The 20,228-nt window shown below is 41.2% G+C and overlaps 1 protein-coding gene across 10 annotated transcripts in view; it reads left to right on the top strand.

Moving 5' to 3' along the window:
• MAP4K4 (mitogen-activated protein kinase kinase kinase kinase 4) overlaps nucleotides 1–20,228 on the top strand; it is a 164,369-nt gene that overhangs the window by 108,610 nt on the left and 35,531 nt on the right. For all 10 annotated transcript variants that reach the window (XM_071745064.1, XM_071745053.1, XM_071745062.1 and 7 more), the window contains exons 6-13: nucleotides 1,730–1,820; nucleotides 3,338–3,468; nucleotides 5,948–6,002; nucleotides 8,370–8,448; nucleotides 10,682–10,857; nucleotides 11,524–11,596; nucleotides 12,058–12,268; nucleotides 19,424–19,585. In XM_071745064.1, the coding sequence (XP_071601165.1) occupies nucleotides 1,730–1,820; nucleotides 3,338–3,468; nucleotides 5,948–6,002; nucleotides 8,370–8,448; nucleotides 10,682–10,857; nucleotides 11,524–11,596; nucleotides 12,058–12,268; nucleotides 19,424–19,585 (978 nt within the window). The remainder of the gene's footprint in view (nucleotides 1–1,729; nucleotides 1,821–3,337; nucleotides 3,469–5,947; nucleotides 6,003–8,369; nucleotides 8,449–10,681; nucleotides 10,858–11,523; nucleotides 11,597–12,057; nucleotides 12,269–19,423; nucleotides 19,586–20,228) is intronic.

The raw sequence follows: 20,228 nt of genomic DNA, 5'->3' as shown, positions 1-20,228 counted from the left end.
GGAAAGGTAACTTCTGCTGGACTGCTCTTACGCTTGATTTGAGAACTGTGTCACTTTGAAAGTATTGCATGCCATACTGCATTCATCCTGGGTTCTCCTTAGGTGAAGTAGTCATGATTGCTGAGAAGACTGAAAGAAGTATTTACCTCTAAAAAGAGTTAGGTGAAAGCTGTTTTCTCATTCCTGTGAGAGATTTGCAAAAGGAGCCCTAATTGCTTGCCAGCAGGAACTGGATTATCTGGAAAAAAGGAATGCTTGAGTCACATACAAGACATTGCAAAACCTGATTTGACACCAAGTTTGTCAGAGACAGAGACTTTCTGTTGTGTAACAGAAAGTTAAAGTGATCTAAAGGGCCAAAGATTGGTGCAGGTGATGAGGCAAAGGTGAGGGTTGACCCAGTGGATCCCTGTGTGATTGGGGAAGCTTGGGTTCTGCAGGAGAGTGGAGATGTTCCTCTCCATCTCTTCCCTCCACAAACCCAAATGTGTTTTTGCAGTAAGGTTATATGGTACCCTGGAGAGAACAGACCATGATCTCTCTGGCTGGGTTGGCATAGAAGAAGGCTTTAAAAAGTGACCTGTGTAAAGCTGTGGAAAAGCCTTTGTTCCTGTGAAAAATAAGACCACGCTTATCATCAGCAAGGGTCTTGGGGACATCAGACATTCAATTTGATTTGCTTGGGCCACGTGAGGGGGAGCTGCACTGATGGTGGTTTTCTTGTCATGCTCATTAATTGTTTTTCAAAAAGAAAATAGGGAATGGTTATGTAGGCAAACTGGTAAATGATCATTTAATGAACAACATGTGTTAGGAAATATTTCTCTACAGCAACCACTACTCTCTTAACCTCTTGCAGCTGTAAAGGTTCTATTTCTTTATTTTTCATAAAACATTAAAAGGCTGTAAGGGCAACACGAACAGCAAGGCGATCCCACCGGAGACTGCAATTTTCCGAGCAGAGAGTTGAGGAGAAACCAAAATACAGGCAGTTGCTAAGAGGGTTGCCTGTTGTTCTCCCAATTACATTAGAGAGTAAAATGCAACATATGTCTTCCTCAGCCCTCCCTCCACATGGCTAACGCTTTGGGGCATGCATCCAGGTGCTGTCTCAACAAAAAGCACCGTATGCCAGGAGGTTTTGTTTCCTTTGGAAAGAATAATGCTCATGCTTTTTTTTTTTCTTGTGCATGGTTTTTTTTTTTTTTCCTGAGGAACAATTAATCTAGCTTCATATTTATGGAGTCTAGAGAAGAGAACTGCAGCCTTGCAGCAGACTTTTTATTTGTCATCAACTGTCCTTCAGAGGTGCATACATGCATGCTGATGTTGCCTCCTTTCTCCGTCCACCCTCTTTCCCAGACTAAATTCTGTGTGACCCTCTGTGTGTAGGATGACAGTGATGTACACTGATGCTGGTGTCATTGAAAGTGTCCTTGCATGGAGACTTTCTGGGAGCTGAACCTTATTCATGTGACAGCTGAGTGCAGTGCACATGTTGGACTGTATTTAGGTACAGTATGTGACTGACCTGAGACCTGGGTCTCTGCTCTGATACCAAAAATTCTGGAGGTAATGTGCTGCTACAAGGTTCCCACAGGTCACACGCACTCAGGTACTGAGCAAGAGCTTGAGATCCAGTGCTGTAGTTTTGGGGGTGCTGGTTATGGGTAGTATGTTGCTAAGCCAAGAGCCTAACTCTGAATGTCCTCTCCTTTTCTAAATGCAGGGGTTGGCACATCTTCATGCCCACCATGTGATTCACAGGGATATCAAAGGGCAAAACGTGTTGTTAACAGAGAATGCAGAAGTGAAACTTGGTAAGTAGGCAAGCACATCCACTTCCTCATTTACTGAGCCTTTTTTCTAATGTTCCCAAACTGATTTTGTCCTCTAAGAGCCCTGTGACATGTTCTGTAGTGTGTGCACTCTGTCACTGCTCCTCTGTGAATTGAGGCCCTGTGTAGATTTCCTCTTGCTTCCTGAAACTGACTTGCATTGTTAAAAGATGTTGGATTTCATGCCGGAATTGGGGACCATTTTTGTGCCTCTCACTGAGCTGTGCGTGACTTGTGTTGGTTCTTAGTCCCTTTATTCTGGACTCAGGAAGTGATGGGAGTCACTCTTTTATTTGGCTTTAATTAAAATGGCACCTGCTGTGTCAGTTCTGGACACAAAAGCACGATCTGGACAGCACTCTTGAAGGGGCTGTGGCATCAAGTTCAAAATGCAGTTCTAGCTCTGGCATGCCTGCCCTAAAACCTTGCTCATCTCTGGTCCCTTCTCTCCTTCCCAAGTGGACAAACTCTTTTTTTTCTTCTCTCTAATCTGTCTCTTCTAGTTACTGCACACTTTAACCTTCTGTGTGTGTATCATGCTACATTTGCCACCTTTTTTTTTTGGTTAAATATAGAGCCATGCTGAAGCCCTCCTACCCAGCCCACATCCCTTCTGTTTTGCATTACACCTTCCTGCAGCACGAGGCATGGAAAGATGTCCTGGCTGCTGGAGGAGGAAGCTCTCAGGAGAACTTTCCTCCTTGTGGTCCAAAGTGGAGCACGGTAGCTCCCAAACAGTTGCTCCCACCAAGCTCGTCTTGTCAGTGTTGCTCAGATGATGGATGAGTGAAGCTGACACAGCTCTCCTAGAGCAGATGCAGTTACTGGAGTAGAAAGGAATGTATCACTGTTGTCTTGAGCAGGGAGTACTGGAGAGAAGAAAACACACTTGCAGTGTAATTGCCCTATAATGAAATGGGCATCTCTTTTGCAGCCTGCGTGCATGTCTGCTCAGTGTTAGCTCCTCTTGAACAATCCTCATCTTCTGCTCCTATCTGCTCTGTGCATTAGAGCAGAGAACAATTTGCTGAATAACAGGTTGTTTTTGCTGACTGATTTTAGAGCAGGAAAGTTGGGCAGATGAAAAGGACAAGCATTTGCACATGTGGTTTTCCCATAGCATCGAGAGAGACCTTTGGGAAGCAGCTCCCTCTGTACAGGCCAAGGGGCTTGGCTTTACCATTTGGGAATGGGATAGCCCTTCCTCAGCCTTCTGGCAGTATTTTTTTCAACTGAACTCTCCCTTCTTTACAGGCAGACCAGTGAGAGGTACAGGAGAGGTGCTCATATGCCACTGTGTCTCTTGACATTTGTGGCCCAAGCACATTTCATGTGAAGCACGAAGGCTCAGCTTCTTCAGTATTAATCATCATATTTCTCCTCAGCATGGTCCTCCCACATGGAACATCCACAGGGTTTTATTTCCAAATCACCTTACAGAAGTAATCTCTGCATTATTTTTCTCCTCTTATTTTATTTTACTCTTTTCCCACCCGCAGTGGATTTTGGTGTGAGCGCTCAGCTGGACAGGACAGTTGGCAGGAGAAATACTTTTATTGGAACTCCATACTGGATGGCTCCAGAAGTTATTGCCTGTGATGAAAATCCAGATGCTACATATGATTACAGAGTAAGAGTTCTGTTCACAGAAAAAAACCCCAACCCAGTATGCACAAACCCTACACTTGCAGCATGAATGTCCATAAACAATGGCAGTTTTGGGGACTTCTTATGCTTTGTAGGAGTAATATTATTTTATGTAGATGTACGTATACTTATTACAGGAGTACAAGGTATGGGTCGCTGCCAGATTGTGACCTTTAACAGTTACTGTGACTTGTATTTTCATAGCCTTGAGACATAAAGGGTGGGACACCAATGTGCTGCAGGTGCTCAGAAAAGGTGAAAAAGAACTGAGAACATTCATGTTCTCAATTTGTATAATGATTGTACTTTAAATTGTGTTAGACTGTGTCCCAGTTATTGTAGTAACCCAGAACAATGCATTTTAGGAGTTGCCTTAAATAGAACCACCGTCTGGAGAGCCAGTAAAGTACAGAAGGAACTCTTTAAACTGGACCTATCCCCAATTTCAGGATACATGCACATGTTGATAAAAATTATCCTTCACAACTGTTCTCAACAAAGATATTCTTTTTTACATAGTTTGCTGCAAACCTAAGATTTAATTACTGTAAAACCATAATTGGCTTGATGGTATTTACACTACCTTTAAGAATGTTATGTAAGTGTATTTAAAGTTGAATTTCTCTACTGATAGCTTCCTGTATTTTTAAGTTCTTCTCTGCTTGCTTTAGTTAAAGCTCAAGGAAAGAAAAATTTTGACAATTAGTTTTTGATTTTTTAAAAAAAAAATCTTCATTTAGACTAATGCAGATCCTCCAGTGTTTAACCAGGAAGAGCAGCAAAGATATCAGAAAGCCTGTGATTAAGGCCTTACAATGAACTTTAGAGATGAATGTCAATTACACCAATTTGCTGAGATTGATAATGGTTTTAGCTATCAGTATGTTTGTGTATGTCTAAAACTATTTTTAAAACCCAGATTATTTGAATTGGTGTTTTTGTACCCAAGACTGCTCAGATTGATGCTATTTCTCTTGATTCAGTTACCTCTTACATCCATCAGCTCATTGTACTAAAAGGAGAATGCTTTGTAACTTTATGGATGGAGTTACTAGGAGAGGAAGGAGGGTAGCTATTAAATGATCTAATAAAGGAAAACCACTCTGCAGTATTTGTTAATGCAGTAATGGTGTGACAAATAACTTCTAATGCCTCTGAAAACACGTTTGTTGTTCCTGGTAGGGGCTGTTGGGCTCTCCCCGCAAAAATTTATGGCTGAACAATTTTCTAAAATCACAACTCTGAGCAGTTTAGCTTAAATGACTTGGCTGGACCAAGAGAAAAGAAGATTGCCTTGATGGGTTTTTAAATGCAATATTAGAAGTGCCTCTCTGTTTGTAGTTCAAAAAGAGCTTATTTGCATATTAGTTTTGACAATTTTTTTTTTTTAAAGTCATTACTGTGACCAGAAATTAAGACTGCTTTGCTCAAGAACAGCTCTTTTTCATCAGCCTTCTTGGGACATCTGTGGCAGTCTGTGGAGTTGGTGCCTCACCAGGACTCCTCCAGCTCCTGCCCCTGTTTGACCCTCCTGGGGACTCTTCCTAGTCAGAGATCTGGCCAGAGATGGTGCCTTGAAAGGCTGCCACTGGAGGATTCTTGTTCCATAGCATTTCAAGGAAAGCTGAGATGGCAGCAGAGGAACGTTTGCTTTGGCTCTGAGCAAAGTGTCCAACAGAGGCTTCTTGCAATTCTAGCAGTGATGGCTGTTCACAGAATGATAGAATGGTTTGGGTTGGAAAGGACCTGACATGGGTAGGGATGCTTCCCAAGCTGGCCTTGAGCACTTCCATGGTTGAGGCACCCACAGCCTCCCTGGGCACCCTGCTCAAGTGTCTCTCCTTAACCTTAACCAAACCTTAACACTGAAGAATTTCTTTCTAATGTCTAACCTAAAGCCACCCTCTTCCAGCTGTCCCCCTATATACGGCAGTTACTTGATTACTGGGACTGGAATTAGGACTTGGTTTATTCCACTAATCTGTATTTGTTTGCTGTTTTAGATACTGAAACAGACCTTCTAGGTTTTGGGTTTTTTTGCCCCACAGTCTTCTTTTTCTCCATCTTTTCTTTGGGGGACTGAGTGTTTTCTGTGAATCTACTGTAAGAAATGTTCAGTCCTTTTGTAAACAAAGTAATATTGAAAATTCTTTTGTTTCATAGACCTAGATTTTGGGCGTGTATTCTTTACTGTCATAATGTATGTTTTTATGTGTTATTAGAAAGGGTTGTTACCATGCTTTGTATGAATACACACATGGATTTGTGCATACATGTATGTGTTATATGACAAGTAGAGTTTTCTGATACTGTTACAAGAAAAAAAAAAAAGCAGCTTATACTACTTAAATAGCTGTGGTATTTGGTTTCAGTCTCACCTACAGGGCCTCTGTAAATAGTACTCATACTGTCTGAATGGGTAAATCCACCTACTAACATATGGTCTCCCTCTTTTTATGCAGAGTGACCTTTGGTCATGCGGCATTACAGCCATAGAGATGGCAGAAGGAGCTCCCCGTAAGTGATATGTGTGTTTCTCCAGTGGGATGATTAAGGCTGAAACCTATACTTGGGAGGTGCTGGTTGTAATCTAAACCTGGTTTTGAGGTTTCTGAAAGGATCCTTACGTTATTTCTGTTCTCTTTGGTTTTTGCCTGCCCTATAAATATAAAAATCCCATAAATAGCAACGCTTTTGATAAAGATAGGATAGTGCTTAAGCACTACAGTGCAGACTACAGCAATTTAATTTCTATAACAGGAATATTTGGATGCTAATAGAGCATCAGACTTCCTTCCTGTGGGTACTATATTGTTTTCTGGTGTTGTGTCCTAATTTGTGTATGGCCTGGCCTGGGATGCTGAAACCTCAGCTGAGGAGAAGGGCAGTAGAGCCTCAATAAAATCGACCTTAATGAAAAAAACATCTCTAGCCATTGTTTCTGTGTTGGCTTTTCCTCAGTCTGGGTAATGCTAACATTACTTCTCCTTTTGTTTCCACTCAATGGGTAGTGTTGATCTTCCTTAGCATCACTCAAACTGTAAATCTTGTCTTCAACACAGGGAATATTGATCTTGGCTTGATAATGCTCATCAGTTGATATGGGTATTTTTGAGACAGAAAGCCAGAAACTAAAAATGCACAACTTTTTATAGCTTATTGTTCCCTCACATACTTATTCCTCTGAATATGAAGGCAAACAGCTGATACATGTGGAGAGGACTGAAGGATTTTAAAAGAAAATAAATTAGTTTTTTCTTTCATTGGTAATTTTTATGAAAGTTCTTACTGAACTAGCAGCCTTAACTGGACCTCTGTATTTAAAAAGTATCAGTCTGAGGTACCTAAGATTGAGTTAATTAATTGTGGTTTTTTTACACAAATACAACCACAACACCACAGCCCAGCTTGAAATCTGCCTTTGAAATAATTGTGTTGAAGTTACATATTAATGTTTTCCTGGCTAAAAAATGGTCATTTTATTATAGTCATTGTCTATTTTTTTTTCCTGTTGTTAATGTTAAATTTATAAATTGAAGCACAACACTCTTGTTTTGATTCATGTTTTATGAGGTATGTTGGTTTAGCTTTTATTGTTTTTTTTTCTTCCTAATTCCATGTTTGCATTAATGCCCATGTGAGAGCTGCTCCTGGGACACCTCAGCAAGTGCTGTATTAACAGCATTTGAGCTACCACTTGACCTCCTTTTTGCTGTACCTTTTAATTTAGTTCATTGGATTGCCTGGGTGACTCTGAATTGAAAGTTGTATCTGTGGGGTTTTTAAGCCTGAAACAGGACAACAATATTTTTTCATTTCCAAACTGAAGCAGAGCTTGGCCCCTCTGTGTAAAAGCTCAAGAGGGGAATTTGAGAAGGAAGCAAATAACCAAGGTAAATGCCTTGGGCTGTCTTCTGGCATGTGGGCTCTTCCTCCTCCTCCAGTGGTGGCTGAAGAGTCCATCTCTATGCTTAGGGGTCTGATGAGGTCCACAGGCATCTGATGGTCTTATCTGCCAGGGTTGTGGTACCTTATCTTTGAATCCAGAATCCTCTTCACATCAGTCTCTTTATCCTGAATTTCTGCTGTGTGGAAAATGTTACCTCTTCCTGCAGTGATCTTTTAGGCTGAGACTGATGGGGCAAGAGGTCAAGCATAGGAAGGTGGTCAAAATTGGGGACCTGCTTCTAAAATCTTTATTTGGGCAACCTTCCTCCCTGCTTCCTTGTTTCCTTGCATTGACTCAGCTGTGGTGCTTTGCTCCTGGGAGCAGGAGGACAGGCTGTCCTTAATGGACTCCCACCCACCAAATGTCCACTGAAACCCAGGGGACTTGTTTGGACAAAAGTTGTGGGTTTGTATTTCAGGTCTGCAGGGAATCCTTTTTTTTGGCTACAGACCCTCCCATGCTTCAAAACCATCAGGCCTTGAAGCAGAGAAAAGCTCCAAGTCTGGAGCGTAAAAATGAGGAATCTTGCCTTAATTGTCTGCATAATGGGGCAAGAGGGCAGGTGGAATGGAGTTTGTGTGAAACAGTATCTGTGTCATTCTTCCCTTCTGCCATCATCTTCCAATATTTTATTGACTGGAATATAAGTTAAATGACTTGGGGCTGGAGGAGGGCTGTGCACAGATGTTCCTGTCACACTGGAGTCTGAAGGTTAATCCGTGCCTTGATCTTTCTCTTTTGGAGGCTGCCCTTGGCACATTGAGCGGTGGAGTTAGCATTTAGGGCTAATTTCATTTAGTTTGTTGCTGTCTGCCTGTGCTGTATGGGGGACAGGATGGTGGGAATGGTTATGGAAGCTGAAAATACTGTATTGGGAGAGGGCAGCTAAGCCAGCATCTATATGTTTCCATTTGTTCTTGTTTTCTTTCTCTCAGCGCTTTGTGACATGCATCCCATGAGGGCACTCTTTCTGATACCTAGGAACCCTCCCCCACGGTTAAAATCCAAGAAATGGTACGTATTAGTTATCTCCTGTTTGTAGTGTGATGCTTTCTTGTGTCTCATCACATGCTGTTCCGTTACCCCTTCCACAGAACTGTAAAGCAGTTTAAGTTTGCAAACATTGCTCTCTTGTTATCTTCAGAGCCACTACTGGATCAAAGCATAAAATAAAAAGTGTGTGTTGTTAGTTCTGTTTGTCGCAGGGAAATTTTATCTTGAATTGTGTGAAAATAAAAACCAAGTTGTTTTTTTGTTTGTTTGGTTTTTTTGACAGAATAGCATCTGTATTAAGGTGACAAATGGACCGATATTTAAAAAAATTAACTCCCTCAACACTCTTCCTATGCAGTGTGTTTTCTCAGATGTATCATAATACAGAAACAGAACAGAACTGTGATGTCCTAGTTGCTAAGTTGAAAGGAGCTATTAAAACTAATGAAGGCTTTTACTATAATTATTTTAAACGATTGGAATTGAGTGTGCTCTTCTTGCCAGCTGAGAAGAATCCATTAGTATCGGAGGATTTCCTCCCAGTTACTGGTTACGACTGGCACGTATGAAACAAAAATACTCCCTAGAAAGAGGTTTTGTATAGATTGAATGTGATCACAGGATGCTGTGATCCTGTCAAAATAATGAAATGATTTGACTGCCTATTCAATATCAACATAATGTAAAATCAGCTTGCTTGCTGGGATTGGTCTTTTCCTGGATTGACTTAATTATATGCTTGTATTGTCAAGGCATCCCTTTTCCTCTCTCATACTTGCTTTCTGTGTGTGTTAAAGGAATAGAGATGTCTGTACAGTATTTGTGTAAGCCTTTCATTAACCTTTTTATTTAGAATTATAACACTTAAGTCGTGAAGTATAAAAAAAATCCAACCCAGCGAAATTACCTTGAATTCAGTCTCTTAGATCAGAGTGAGAAAGTGGAGTCACAGAACAGAATAGAATGGTGGAATTGTTGTGGTTGGGAAAGACCTGAAAGATCATCCAGTCCAATGTTAATCCAGCACCAAGTCCACCACTAAACCATGTCCCTAAGCACCATGTCTGCATGTCTTTTAAATACCTCCAAGAATGGTGACCTGACCACTTCCTTGGGCAGCATGTTCCAGTGCCTTTCAGTAAAGAAATTGTTCCTGATATACAATCCAAACTTTCCCTGGCACAACCTGAGGTCATTTAATCTTTGCTGTCACTTGTAACCTGGGAGAGGAGACCAAGCAATGGATGGGAACAGTTGTTTTTACACTGAACCATGTAGTGGAGTTGTTGGGAGCAGGATGAGAGCACCTGGCAATCAAGAAGTGACTGACCAAAGCCAGTGCTGCTGTGATTGAACTGTTTTGATAGTGTGTTCAGTGGCAGGTTATGAATAAATAGGCCAAATGATGAAAAGTGCAGTTTTGAGTATTTCCATTTTGGGAAGCGGTTTGTTTGGTGACTTCTGTCAGCAGAGGTCCTCTTTCAAGAGTTGGAATGAAGCACAAATTTAGAAAAGTGATGCTCCAGCTGAGCTACTTTCCCTACCCTGTCGCTATATGTGGTGTGCAGGAGAAACTCTGCTCAGTTCATGCCCTTAAAATTACATTGGTGAGAATTTGACCCCAAGTGTTGAACAGACAACACCCACCTGTTTTTCTGCGAGGATTTTTTTGTGTTTGGCTCTTCAGGTTAAAAAAAGCAAATAATCTTAAATTCTTGTAGACCCATCTCAGTGAGCCCAGGTGTGTACAAAAGCAGCCTGGTGCTGCTTGTGGCAGGGGAATGTTGGCTGCTGTTCCTGTGGCTTTCGGCAGAGCTGCTCTGAAGCAGACATGCCCTTAGATAGCATGGGCAGGTGGAGACACAGCAGAGCTGCCCTGCCCGTGCTCCAAGCAAGCTGGATGCTACCCAGCTCTGGTCCAGAAGTAGCAGAGCTGGGTTTGCATGATTTGCCTTCACTAATACATCCTGCCCTTCAGGGCAATTGTGTCTGTGAAAGAGGGCACATTATTGGGAGGCTGTGCCTAAGCACCTCGATATGTTGGTATCACCATGGGTCCAGCCAGCCTGGTGGTCAGCTGGAGCACATTCAGTCAGCTCTGTTTAGGAGGCACACTTGCAGACAGACCTTGTATCATCCTTTGGGATCTGATTCTCTTGGAGGAAAGGAAACAGACTGAGGAAGAACAGAAAAAAATATTTGAGCTGAATATTACCTGTGATCTTGTTTGTTTTTTCTCTCCCTGCTTTCTCAGGTCAAAAAAGTTTTTCAGTTTTATAGAAGGTTGTCTAGTGAAGAATTACATGCAGCGACCTTCTACAGAACAACTCTTGAAGCATCCCTTTATACGTGACCAACCAAATGAAAGGCAAGTCCGAATCCAGCTTAAGGACCATATAGACAGGACCAGAAAGAAGAGAGGAGAGAAAGGTACGCACCTTCTAAATATCAAATATTGCAGCTTGTTCAAAATACGTATTTTCATCCTGCTTTGCATTCTAAATCCCACCCCTAGAAAAGCTTCAAACAACCAAAAGCCCTGGAAAGGTTATTTTTTTTTTTAATTCATTTTTTGACAGTCAGCGGGCTTTTAGGTTTTGCTCTGTCCTCTACAGAGAAATATCAATTTCAAGTGTTTATTTTCAGATTAAGTTAAATTTACTCACTCTGGGACACTGCCTCTTCCATACAGGCATTAAACAGTATTTAGGAGGATATGGGCATATGTGCATTTCCCTTCCTTGGTCTGTGGTAGTTCATTTGTGGAATGGTGCCATAAATCAGACTCAAAGAACCCATTGCAAGAGCTATGGAGCTATCTCAGGCAGCCTGTTCTCTTCAATCAGGTGGTGCCAAGATTCTCCAGGTGTCCTGTCTTATGTATGAAACCTGGTGTTGTTTAGGGAGTTTGCTGAAAGTCTGCTGCAAAGCCTTAGAAGTGTGGGAAAATGGGGTTGCATATGTCTTCTGAGTTCTAAGGTCTGTGGTCTTGTCACTGAGGGGGACAGGAACTGGTTCACTAGGGTGCTACTGCAGCTCCCTGCTGTCCTAAAAGTAAAGTTAAGCACTACCAGGCCTTTGCTTCTTTCCCATTAGATGAGACGGAGTATGAATATAGTGGAAGTGAGGAAGAAGAGGAGGAAGTGCCTGAACAAGAAGGAGAGCCAAGGTAATAATTACTTTTGGGAGGGCTCTGGGCAGTCTATGTGTCTGTGACCGTGAATCAGGAGCACGCTAAATTTCCGTCCCTTATTAAGAGCACTCACAGGCCAAGCAAACCCCACCACCAAAGGGTTTGAATACCTATTCTCTGACTGCTAAAGGTTTTAAAGCTCCCCCTCATATGGCTTGTAGCCAGGGAGTGCTGGATGGAGGGAGATTTATGGCAAATATGATTGTTCAGGGGTTCCACAGTGTCAGAGTTGGTCCTTATTTTGCTTGGCCTCATTTCACGCCTTCCACTGAGGAGAGCCTGTATTTGACATGCATCCAGTGTTTTCACTCTGAAAGAAATGAGATTAAAATTTAACATCGTGCTATATTTTATTAATGTTCCTCTGCTTTGGAAAAAGTATTTAATGGCCCATCAGGCTTTATTGTGCGGGAGGCTTTAACTTCCTCTTGTTGCAGTTCCATTGTCAATGTGCCTGGAGAATCAACCCTCCGACGTGATTTCCTGAGACTGCAGCAGGAAAACAAGGAACGGTCCGAGGCCCTTCGGAGACAGCAGCTGCTACAGGAGCAGCAGCTCCGTGAGCAGGAGGAATACAAGAGGCAGCTGCTGGCAGAGAGGCAAAAGCGCATCGAGCAGCAGAAGGAGCAAAGGAGGCGGCTAGAGGAGGTAGAGACAGGAGGCTGGAGCTCGAGGGCCAAAACAACCACTCTGAAGTTTTTGTTTCCCCTTCCCGTGCCCATTTAAAAGAGTTCCCTGTAGTCCCAGCACATTTCAGGAAAGAATACACAACATGTGCAAATCCACTGGCAAACGTAGAGCAAAGCACTTAAATCCATGTCTGGCTACTTAAAAGCATTTGAATATCCAGCAGCTCCTATAGAGGCAACAGGAGCCAAGGCTGGGTTGTTTAAAGGCATCTGAGAAGAGGCTGTGTCTTGGTCTCTGTTCCAAAGAAGAGGCAACATGTCTAGACTTTAGGTAGCTATAAAGAAGGGGAGACATTAATTATTCCCAAATGCTTTTTATTTTCTCAAGATTACTTTTTTGGGGGGCCATGACATGATTCTAATTTCTTTTTAAAGTTTTTTCAAACATCTGTGTTTGGCACTCACTTGTGGTAGATAAAAGCCTATTATTTTATGCATTACTATGTCATACACAGTAGCATGATGACTAAAAGACACCTAGATTTATAAATAAGATAGAGAAATATTATTTATGAGTATTAAAATTATAATTCTGCAAAAATTAAAGATATGTAAATCATACTTTTGTGATATGGTAAGTGTGCAATTTGCATACACTACCTGAAGAAAAAAGAAAATTAATGTACATGTACAATATTGTTCTGTTGTGATTTTCACCTCCTAAGATCTCATGTGCATTCATATACATGTAGATGGAATATGTAGTGTGAGCTTCAGAGGCAGGAGGATTTCAAAACAGTTTTTTTTGACCAGACCTGGGTATGACACAGAGCTTCAGTGAAACCAATCCTCTGGCTCCTCTGGAAGTGCAGGGTCAAATTCCAGTTGTCCTTAAATGACCTTTTGCTTGAGTCATGGTTTCAACCATTCACTTAACAATGGTGGAAAATCTACACCCAGTCTGGCTTTCCAAATCCTGGGTATGTTTAAGGAGGAGGCAACCAGGACCAAACGTTTATTTGCATCCCCTGATGTGTTTACATAACAAAGAAAACAAAACTCCAAATAGCTTTCCAGGCCATGTTGGGCTCCTTATCCATCTTTTTTTCAATGTGCAAGTGAGTTCATTGCTTCTATGAGGAGGGATTGGTAGCAAAGACTCAGCCACACATGAAGCAAGGAGGGAGGGTCAAGGGGGAGGCATACAAACTCCATTTCTCCTCTTCTCCCCCACCCTTCTGAGATCGCCAGTATAAACATTGCAGCTCTTCCAAGCATTTTCTGACTCTGTCTCTATAGCGACTTTGCAGGGGGAGCAAATAATAAAAAGAGGCTGGAAAAATATAAAATATTCTATTGATGTAGTCAAAGGTAGGTAAAAGTTGAGATACTGCTTCACCTCTAAAATTTTATTACTATGGTAGTCAGTGAGTTCTTTTAAATGCTCCTTTAATCTTTAAGGTTCTGCTGGCACTATTTTGGTAAGGAAGGGGAGGGGTTAAAATTAAATTATCTAAGTAATTTAACTTCAGTAATCATTGGAACCCTTAAAATCTGGACTTTTTTTTTTTAAATAAAGGAGGCGCTGCTGTTAGTAGTGGAAACAAAGCAATGCACCACAAAATTGAACTTTTTTTGGAAGTTGCAGAAGTCATAGTTTAATGAGCAATTAAAAAGAAAAGGCAGTTACCTGAAAGTTATGTTTAACAATTCCTACTTTGTAAAATACCAAACAGAACTAACAACTCTATCTACCACAAGATGGCATATAATGTAGGTTGATGTATCACAGAATAAGGTTACATAGTAAACAATGTAAAGTTTGGAAGAGAAAGGCTTTTACCTTTTATTGAGTCTATAACCTCAGCCTGGTTCCCTTAAAAACAGAAATAAGAATGGTGAGCTATAAAGGTTTCCTTTTGCAGGTGATGGGGAAGTATGTTGTTCTTTAGGTAAATTAAGAATGAGGGTTACACTGAGTTTTCAAAAAAACCCACTTAGTTTGTTGGATCTTGGGTTGGAAAAATGTGTGATCCCAAGTGATTTTTAACAAACAACAGCCAAAACAAGCTTTTTAAGATGGGGGAAGGGTGGTAGACACATTTTTAGATAAACATCAGTGTTGTGACACAATTGAAGGCCAAAATATTGAAATGTTGTCACTTTGTCCTCAACTCACCCCCCTGTTTTGATGAAGCCAGTAAACAATGAAAAACTTAGTAATCAGAGTTAAGGTTTGTGTTGGGCATTGAATCTCTGGGCTTTACTCAGTTTGCTGACATTTTTGCCAAGTTTTGCTGTCTTGTAACTTTTCTTTATGTAAAGTGTATGTTTGAGTATACCTGTTTGATCTTCTTTGGGAAGAATTCTGTGCATTAGATAATCTCCCTGGACAAGTTGCTTATACTTCCCTCCTCCTCTTCTTCCCCCCCTGCTCTCCCCCCATCCCCTCTGCTTCCTAAATTAAAATTGAGGGCTTGTTCTTACAATGCTGGCACAGAGCCTAGACGGGTTTGACTGAGACTGCAACAGGAACGGTGTTTAGGACATCTGCCAAAAACTGTAATTCTCAGCAGTATTAGAGAAAAGATTACTTTTTAAAAGGCATTTAGGTGACTTCTAAAACTCATCAATGCAGGAACCTTATAATTTTGGTGTTACTTAGGTGGAAATGATATGTGGTCAGACTGCAGAGATTTACCTGAAGTATTTTGAGAAGGGTATTGCTTGGTACTCCCTTCCAAAATCATAGAAAGATTAGTTGCATAAATATCAGCTATATGTCATGTGAGTGTTTAGGTGGTTAAAATGAGAAACCTGAGCTGTTCCAACGTGGGTCTATGTTTCTCTTTAGCAATGTGAAGATGACAGTGCTCAGTGTGATGGGTATGGGAAGGCATTTGAATTTATACTCTGCAAGAGTGTGTCTGATTTGGGAAATTCATAATTAGCCATGGTGAAATCCCATTCTATGTGGACCTCCGCAGTTCAGGATAACTTAACAGATTTGTCTGTTCCTGGTTATGAGTACCTAAGATGGATGTTTTTGAAGTGGTAGATGATAGCTCCAGTGGCAAGTAGTACAGTCCAGTAAGAGCAGATTTGTGGAGCACAGTAATTAAAGTGCTGAGGACCCAGAGTCTTCACTTCGTGTGTTTGAAGACAGGAGGAGTTCCTTTGGATTAGCTGAGGTCTAGACTGCGTGCCTGCTTGTGGTTGGCATGCATCTGCCTTTTTAATTTCATCCAAAAGGAGTGGTTGGCACTCTCAAGACATCTACAAAATATGAAACAAAACCTGGTAAGCGGAGATGATTGGATAATTCACTTCAAAGGAGCACTCCTGATCTGAACCAAGATGCTAATGTAGGTGTGCCTGCAGGCAATTTTTGCCAGGACTTGGTTTCTTTTACAGAAGGGGAGATTATTCATATCTACTTGATTTGAATTGCTTGCAGTTTGGATTGGTATTCAGTAAGTTCTACTACTCTATCTCTAGTGTGGGCAAAGCAAAAGTTTCTTTATTTATCTTTCCAATCCTCTTCCTAAGCTGATACCAAACTACCTAATTCTGTGTAGAAGAATCATTAATATATGTGTTTACCATCCTTCATCTGAATATAAGACAGACTATTAGTATTTTGTGAATATAAAATTAGAGAATTTATATTTATCCTCAGCGTTTTGCTGTGTGAAGTAGGTCCTGAATTTGTTGGTATACAGCAACTACATATGTAGTTGCATTGCCCCCTCCTGGTAAATCATACTCTACTGCATGGTCTTCCAGTTTGGAATGTTGGGTACCATTATGAAAGCATCATTTATGCACCCTAAAACCTAAAAAGGAACCATAGTATTGACACTGGTTTTTACTGTGTGTTTTTTTGTAGTTGGCAGAGAGAATGCCAATTTAGTGAAGGGCAGGAATTTGAGGCATTATGGCCACTGTCATAATTCTGTTTTGGCATCTCTGAAATTTTGAAGAGTTCCTGCTCTTACCTTCTGGTTAATGGCTAGCTCCTTGAAAAGAAACTTTTCATCTGACATGTGCAAGAAAGTTGGGAATACCATGTCTAACTAAAGAAGATCTGGATATGGATCTACAATTTCAGGGAGTGCTATCTGTTAGGCATGTATAGGAACGGTGTTTTATGTCAGACCTTTTTTTGCAGTGTGTGGTAAGAATTGTGGCGTCAAACAACGACACTTACTAAATTGAGAAGTTGAAGTGTTAGAACACTGTGATCAGGGTTTTAGTGTCTCCTTAAGGAAGAGTTGCTAGAGGCATTCAAGAAGATGACCTTGTGCTGGCTGAAAGGCAGTGGGAAGTAAGCTAATGGGCTGCTTCTTGGTTCAATGATGACTTGGCTCTGACCAGCTTTGTTATCACTTTGACAAGAAGCAGACAGAAATGTGAGAGATGCTTGTCACTGTAGGTTCCCTTTCCCTGGGCTTCCTTAAAGTAAATTCTACTTTGTTAGTGGCCAGTAGTTTGATGATCAGGTTTCAAAGGGCATGTGTAAAGGAAGTGAAACCTTCTTATGGCTAGGGACAGGAATATGTGGATCGTGTGGGATGTTTCTGTAGGCTCTGGTGGTGCTGGGCGCCTCCTTTCCCACCTGCCTGGTGGGAGGCTGAGGCAGTGTCTGACTGGAAGGCAGAAGGGATGCCAAGAAAACCCATCTCCCATCTCTCCATGTACTTTGGCATGTTGATAGTTGCACATTTGTGCTTTGGAAATTAGATTTAAATGCACACTGGTGGCAGAGAATGTTTTTTTTTGGGAGGTTGGCTTTGTTGTGTTCTTTTTGGTTTTTTCCTTCTTTCGCTAGCTACTTTTTACTATTAGTGCAGAGCTAGCAAACTAGCTGTCTTACAACAGCTGATTTGATTTATTTCACAGTGCCATGGAAAATCATCACTCAGTCAATTTGTAACTTAGTTTTCTCATATTAAGTTCAACTTTTTATAATTATTGCTGGATACTTTTCCATTGGTGCAAGAAGAGACTAAGTTCTGCCCATGCTCCTTGTAGTGAGAATGATGCTGCCCCAAGATTTGCAATGTATCTACTTCACAATGTCAACACAACATTGTTAGGCAGACAGGCTTCATATGTTTAAGAAGTTCTTGAATTGATAAATGTGCATATTAACCAGTCAGCAGTACGCTGTCTCTTGGATCCTCAGGGCAACAGAATTATTGTACTTCACATCTTCGTTTTCTTAAACAAAGAGCCTGTCAGACGTGATTAGCCAAGAGACATCTGAGTATGTTGACTTAAATACAGAAATTGTTTGACACAGATGTGTGTATTCAGAAATAAAAGTGCCTACTTAATCCCTTTACAGTGCTTAAAAAATTTAAGGAAGGGAGGCAGTAAAACCTATGAAATGCACCATGTGCCATAGCTGCCTTGCAGCACTTCTGCTGTTTTTGTAGCTACATTCATTGAAGAGAGCTTGCTTAAGCTAGAGAGAAGAGGCTGGTAGTTGTGTTTATTTAGGAGAGGAGATGCAAGAGCAAAGAAGCTGTGTTTCTGAGAAGATAACAGAAAATGTGGGGGAGATGTCTTGTGTCACAGGAAGGTGGTAGGTGAAAAGGAAGGTGAACCGAGGATGATGCTATGGGCCAGGAAGGAATACATCATATTTAGGGAGTGAATGTGTTTGGAAAGTGGTCTGTGAGACAGTTGTGTTATTTCCCAAAACTGCATCTAGTTAAAAAAAAATGGAAAGCAATCTGTTTTATTTAAGTACTGCTAATTCTTAACCATCTTTTTTCCCCTTGATGCTTCTTTTCCGCTGTCATGTCTGATTCCAAAAGCTGGAAAGGGCTTTTGAGCTTTCACTTACTTTATAGTCATGTAGTGGGCTGTGTGCTGAGCAGAGAAAGCTCATCCTGTGAATCTACACAGGGAGTGTAGATTGGCCTTTGCTTCTTTACTTGAGCATGACTTTGAAGCATATACCAGTAACCATGAAATTGTGAGCACAAATGAAACCTTAATCTCAGTGGTCTTGCAAGACTCCTTGGAGTGCCTTAAGCTTGGCACATCTATAGCAGTTTTGCTCAGAAAAAAACCCACCCTGTTGATAGTATTAACTTAAGCATGAAAAGGAGTAACCAATGTAGGTTTTCTTCGGATTAAATTTGAGTATGGTTTTTTAGTTTGTTTGAATTTCTTCTGTAATTTCTTAGCATAACATAGAAATCTATAATGGAAGTAAATGTAGAGATATTCCTAGCTGGTGGTCGCACAGGAGACAGCTCGGTCTTAGCTGACACTTAGGCAGTTGTGGGTGGCTGCCTGGGATTTTGAGGTAGGTGGAATAGCTGGATGCTTCTGTAGAAGTGCAGGAAGAGTTGGTCACGACTTATGGGCATTAAAAATGTCTTCTCTGAAGTCATACGTGGTGCTCTCTATAGACATAAGTGAGTCAGTTCATGTTTTCTGGAGCTGTTTTCCAGGTTCTTTTCAAACTTGAGCAGACTTATCAGCACCAGTTTGCATTTAGGTCATGCATGGAAGCGTATCTGTTTAAGTGTAAAGCTTAACTCAGCTCTTTTACATATAGGTGCTTTTGATGTTCTGGGAGGAGCTGAGGTGCTGTTGGTCAGCTTTCCTTCCCTCTTAGGCAAAGTTTTGGGCAGTGCATTAAACTGAGCTTGGTTGTTGGGCCAACAGCACAAAATTCTTAGCAGACCATGACTTGTGTTAAGACAGAAACTGCTTACTGAAAGCTCAGGTAGTTGTTGTTTAGCTGATTCAGTGGAGCTGAACATTGGCAACATTTAGATTCAAGAGAATTGTCACTGATTAAGATATTGGGTTGAACAGTTGTTTGAAGATTGATATTTCACTGCAAGCCTCTCTTGAAAGCAGCAGTGAGTTTCCACACCTCAATTGTCAAGAATATGGTAGGTGATTGTGTGTGTGTGTGTGTGTGTGTGTATGAAGAAACCAGAGACAGTAAGAGAGGCTGGGTTTAGGTCTTAATTGTGTGCTAGGTGTGAGTTCCTGGTGGTGGAACACTTGCATAAAATGTTTTGTCAGTCATATGCAGAGCTTGCCAGTCCTGGTAAATTCCTCTCTTCACAGTAGAAAACAACCCCACCTCTCTCTTTGATAACAACAAAAGTAAAACTTTGTGGTTTCTTCTTCCTTTTTGTAGCAACAAAGAAGAGAACGGGAAGCTCGAAGGCAACAAGAGCGTGAGCAAAGGCGGAGGGAACAAGAAGAAAAGAGAAGGCTGGAAGAAATGGAGAGGAGGCGTAAGGAAGAGGAAGAGAGAAGAAGAGCAGAGGAGGAAAAGAGGAGGGTAGAAAGGGAGCAGGTGAGTCCATGATACAGATATATGCTCAGTAGGTTTCTTTCGTCTAAATTCCAATTTGATTTTTTAAAAATTAGTGAGCCTAAAGCAGCTTAGAGACAACCTAACACTGACCCTTTCATCTTTGTTGTCTCTGACAGCAAACGCACTAAAAATAGATTGTAGGGCTTTATGGAAAATTCTGGCAGCCTCAATATTTCCTCAAAAAAAAAAATAAATCTAGAAGTCTTGTTGTGGTACTCATTCTAAATTCAACTCATGCCTCTGGGCTTGACTAAAATCCATCAGAATTGGCAAAATCGTTGCTGGGACTGAAAATCATTTCTAGGCTTGTCTTGCTGGATCAGTGGTTCTTGCAGGACGTGCCCCTGTTCAGGCCTTCCAGAGAAGGGCGGCTCTGCTGTGTGTCAACTTCTGGCACCCAGAATTGGTCAGAGGCTTGTCGTAAACTTCAAATATCCTGAATCTGAGACGGAATCTTTGAGCTGCAGAGGGTTTTCCATCCTAAAACTTAAATATGCAAGCTCTCTCTCTTACTCTGTCTGTTTAAAATCAGTTCTAACAATGTATGCCAGTTCAGGCACCAAGTACGTCTTAAGTTGTGTCAGTGTGCCATTAATACATTGAAAGTACAGGTGAGAAACCT

Source organism: Heliangelus exortis, chromosome 1, assembly GCF_036169615.1.
Source record: "Heliangelus exortis chromosome 1, bHelExo1.hap1, whole genome shotgun sequence".
NCBI lineage: Eukaryota > Metazoa > Chordata > Aves > Apodiformes > Trochilidae > Heliangelus > Heliangelus exortis.
This window is presented reverse-complemented; position numbering and strand designations above follow the sequence as displayed.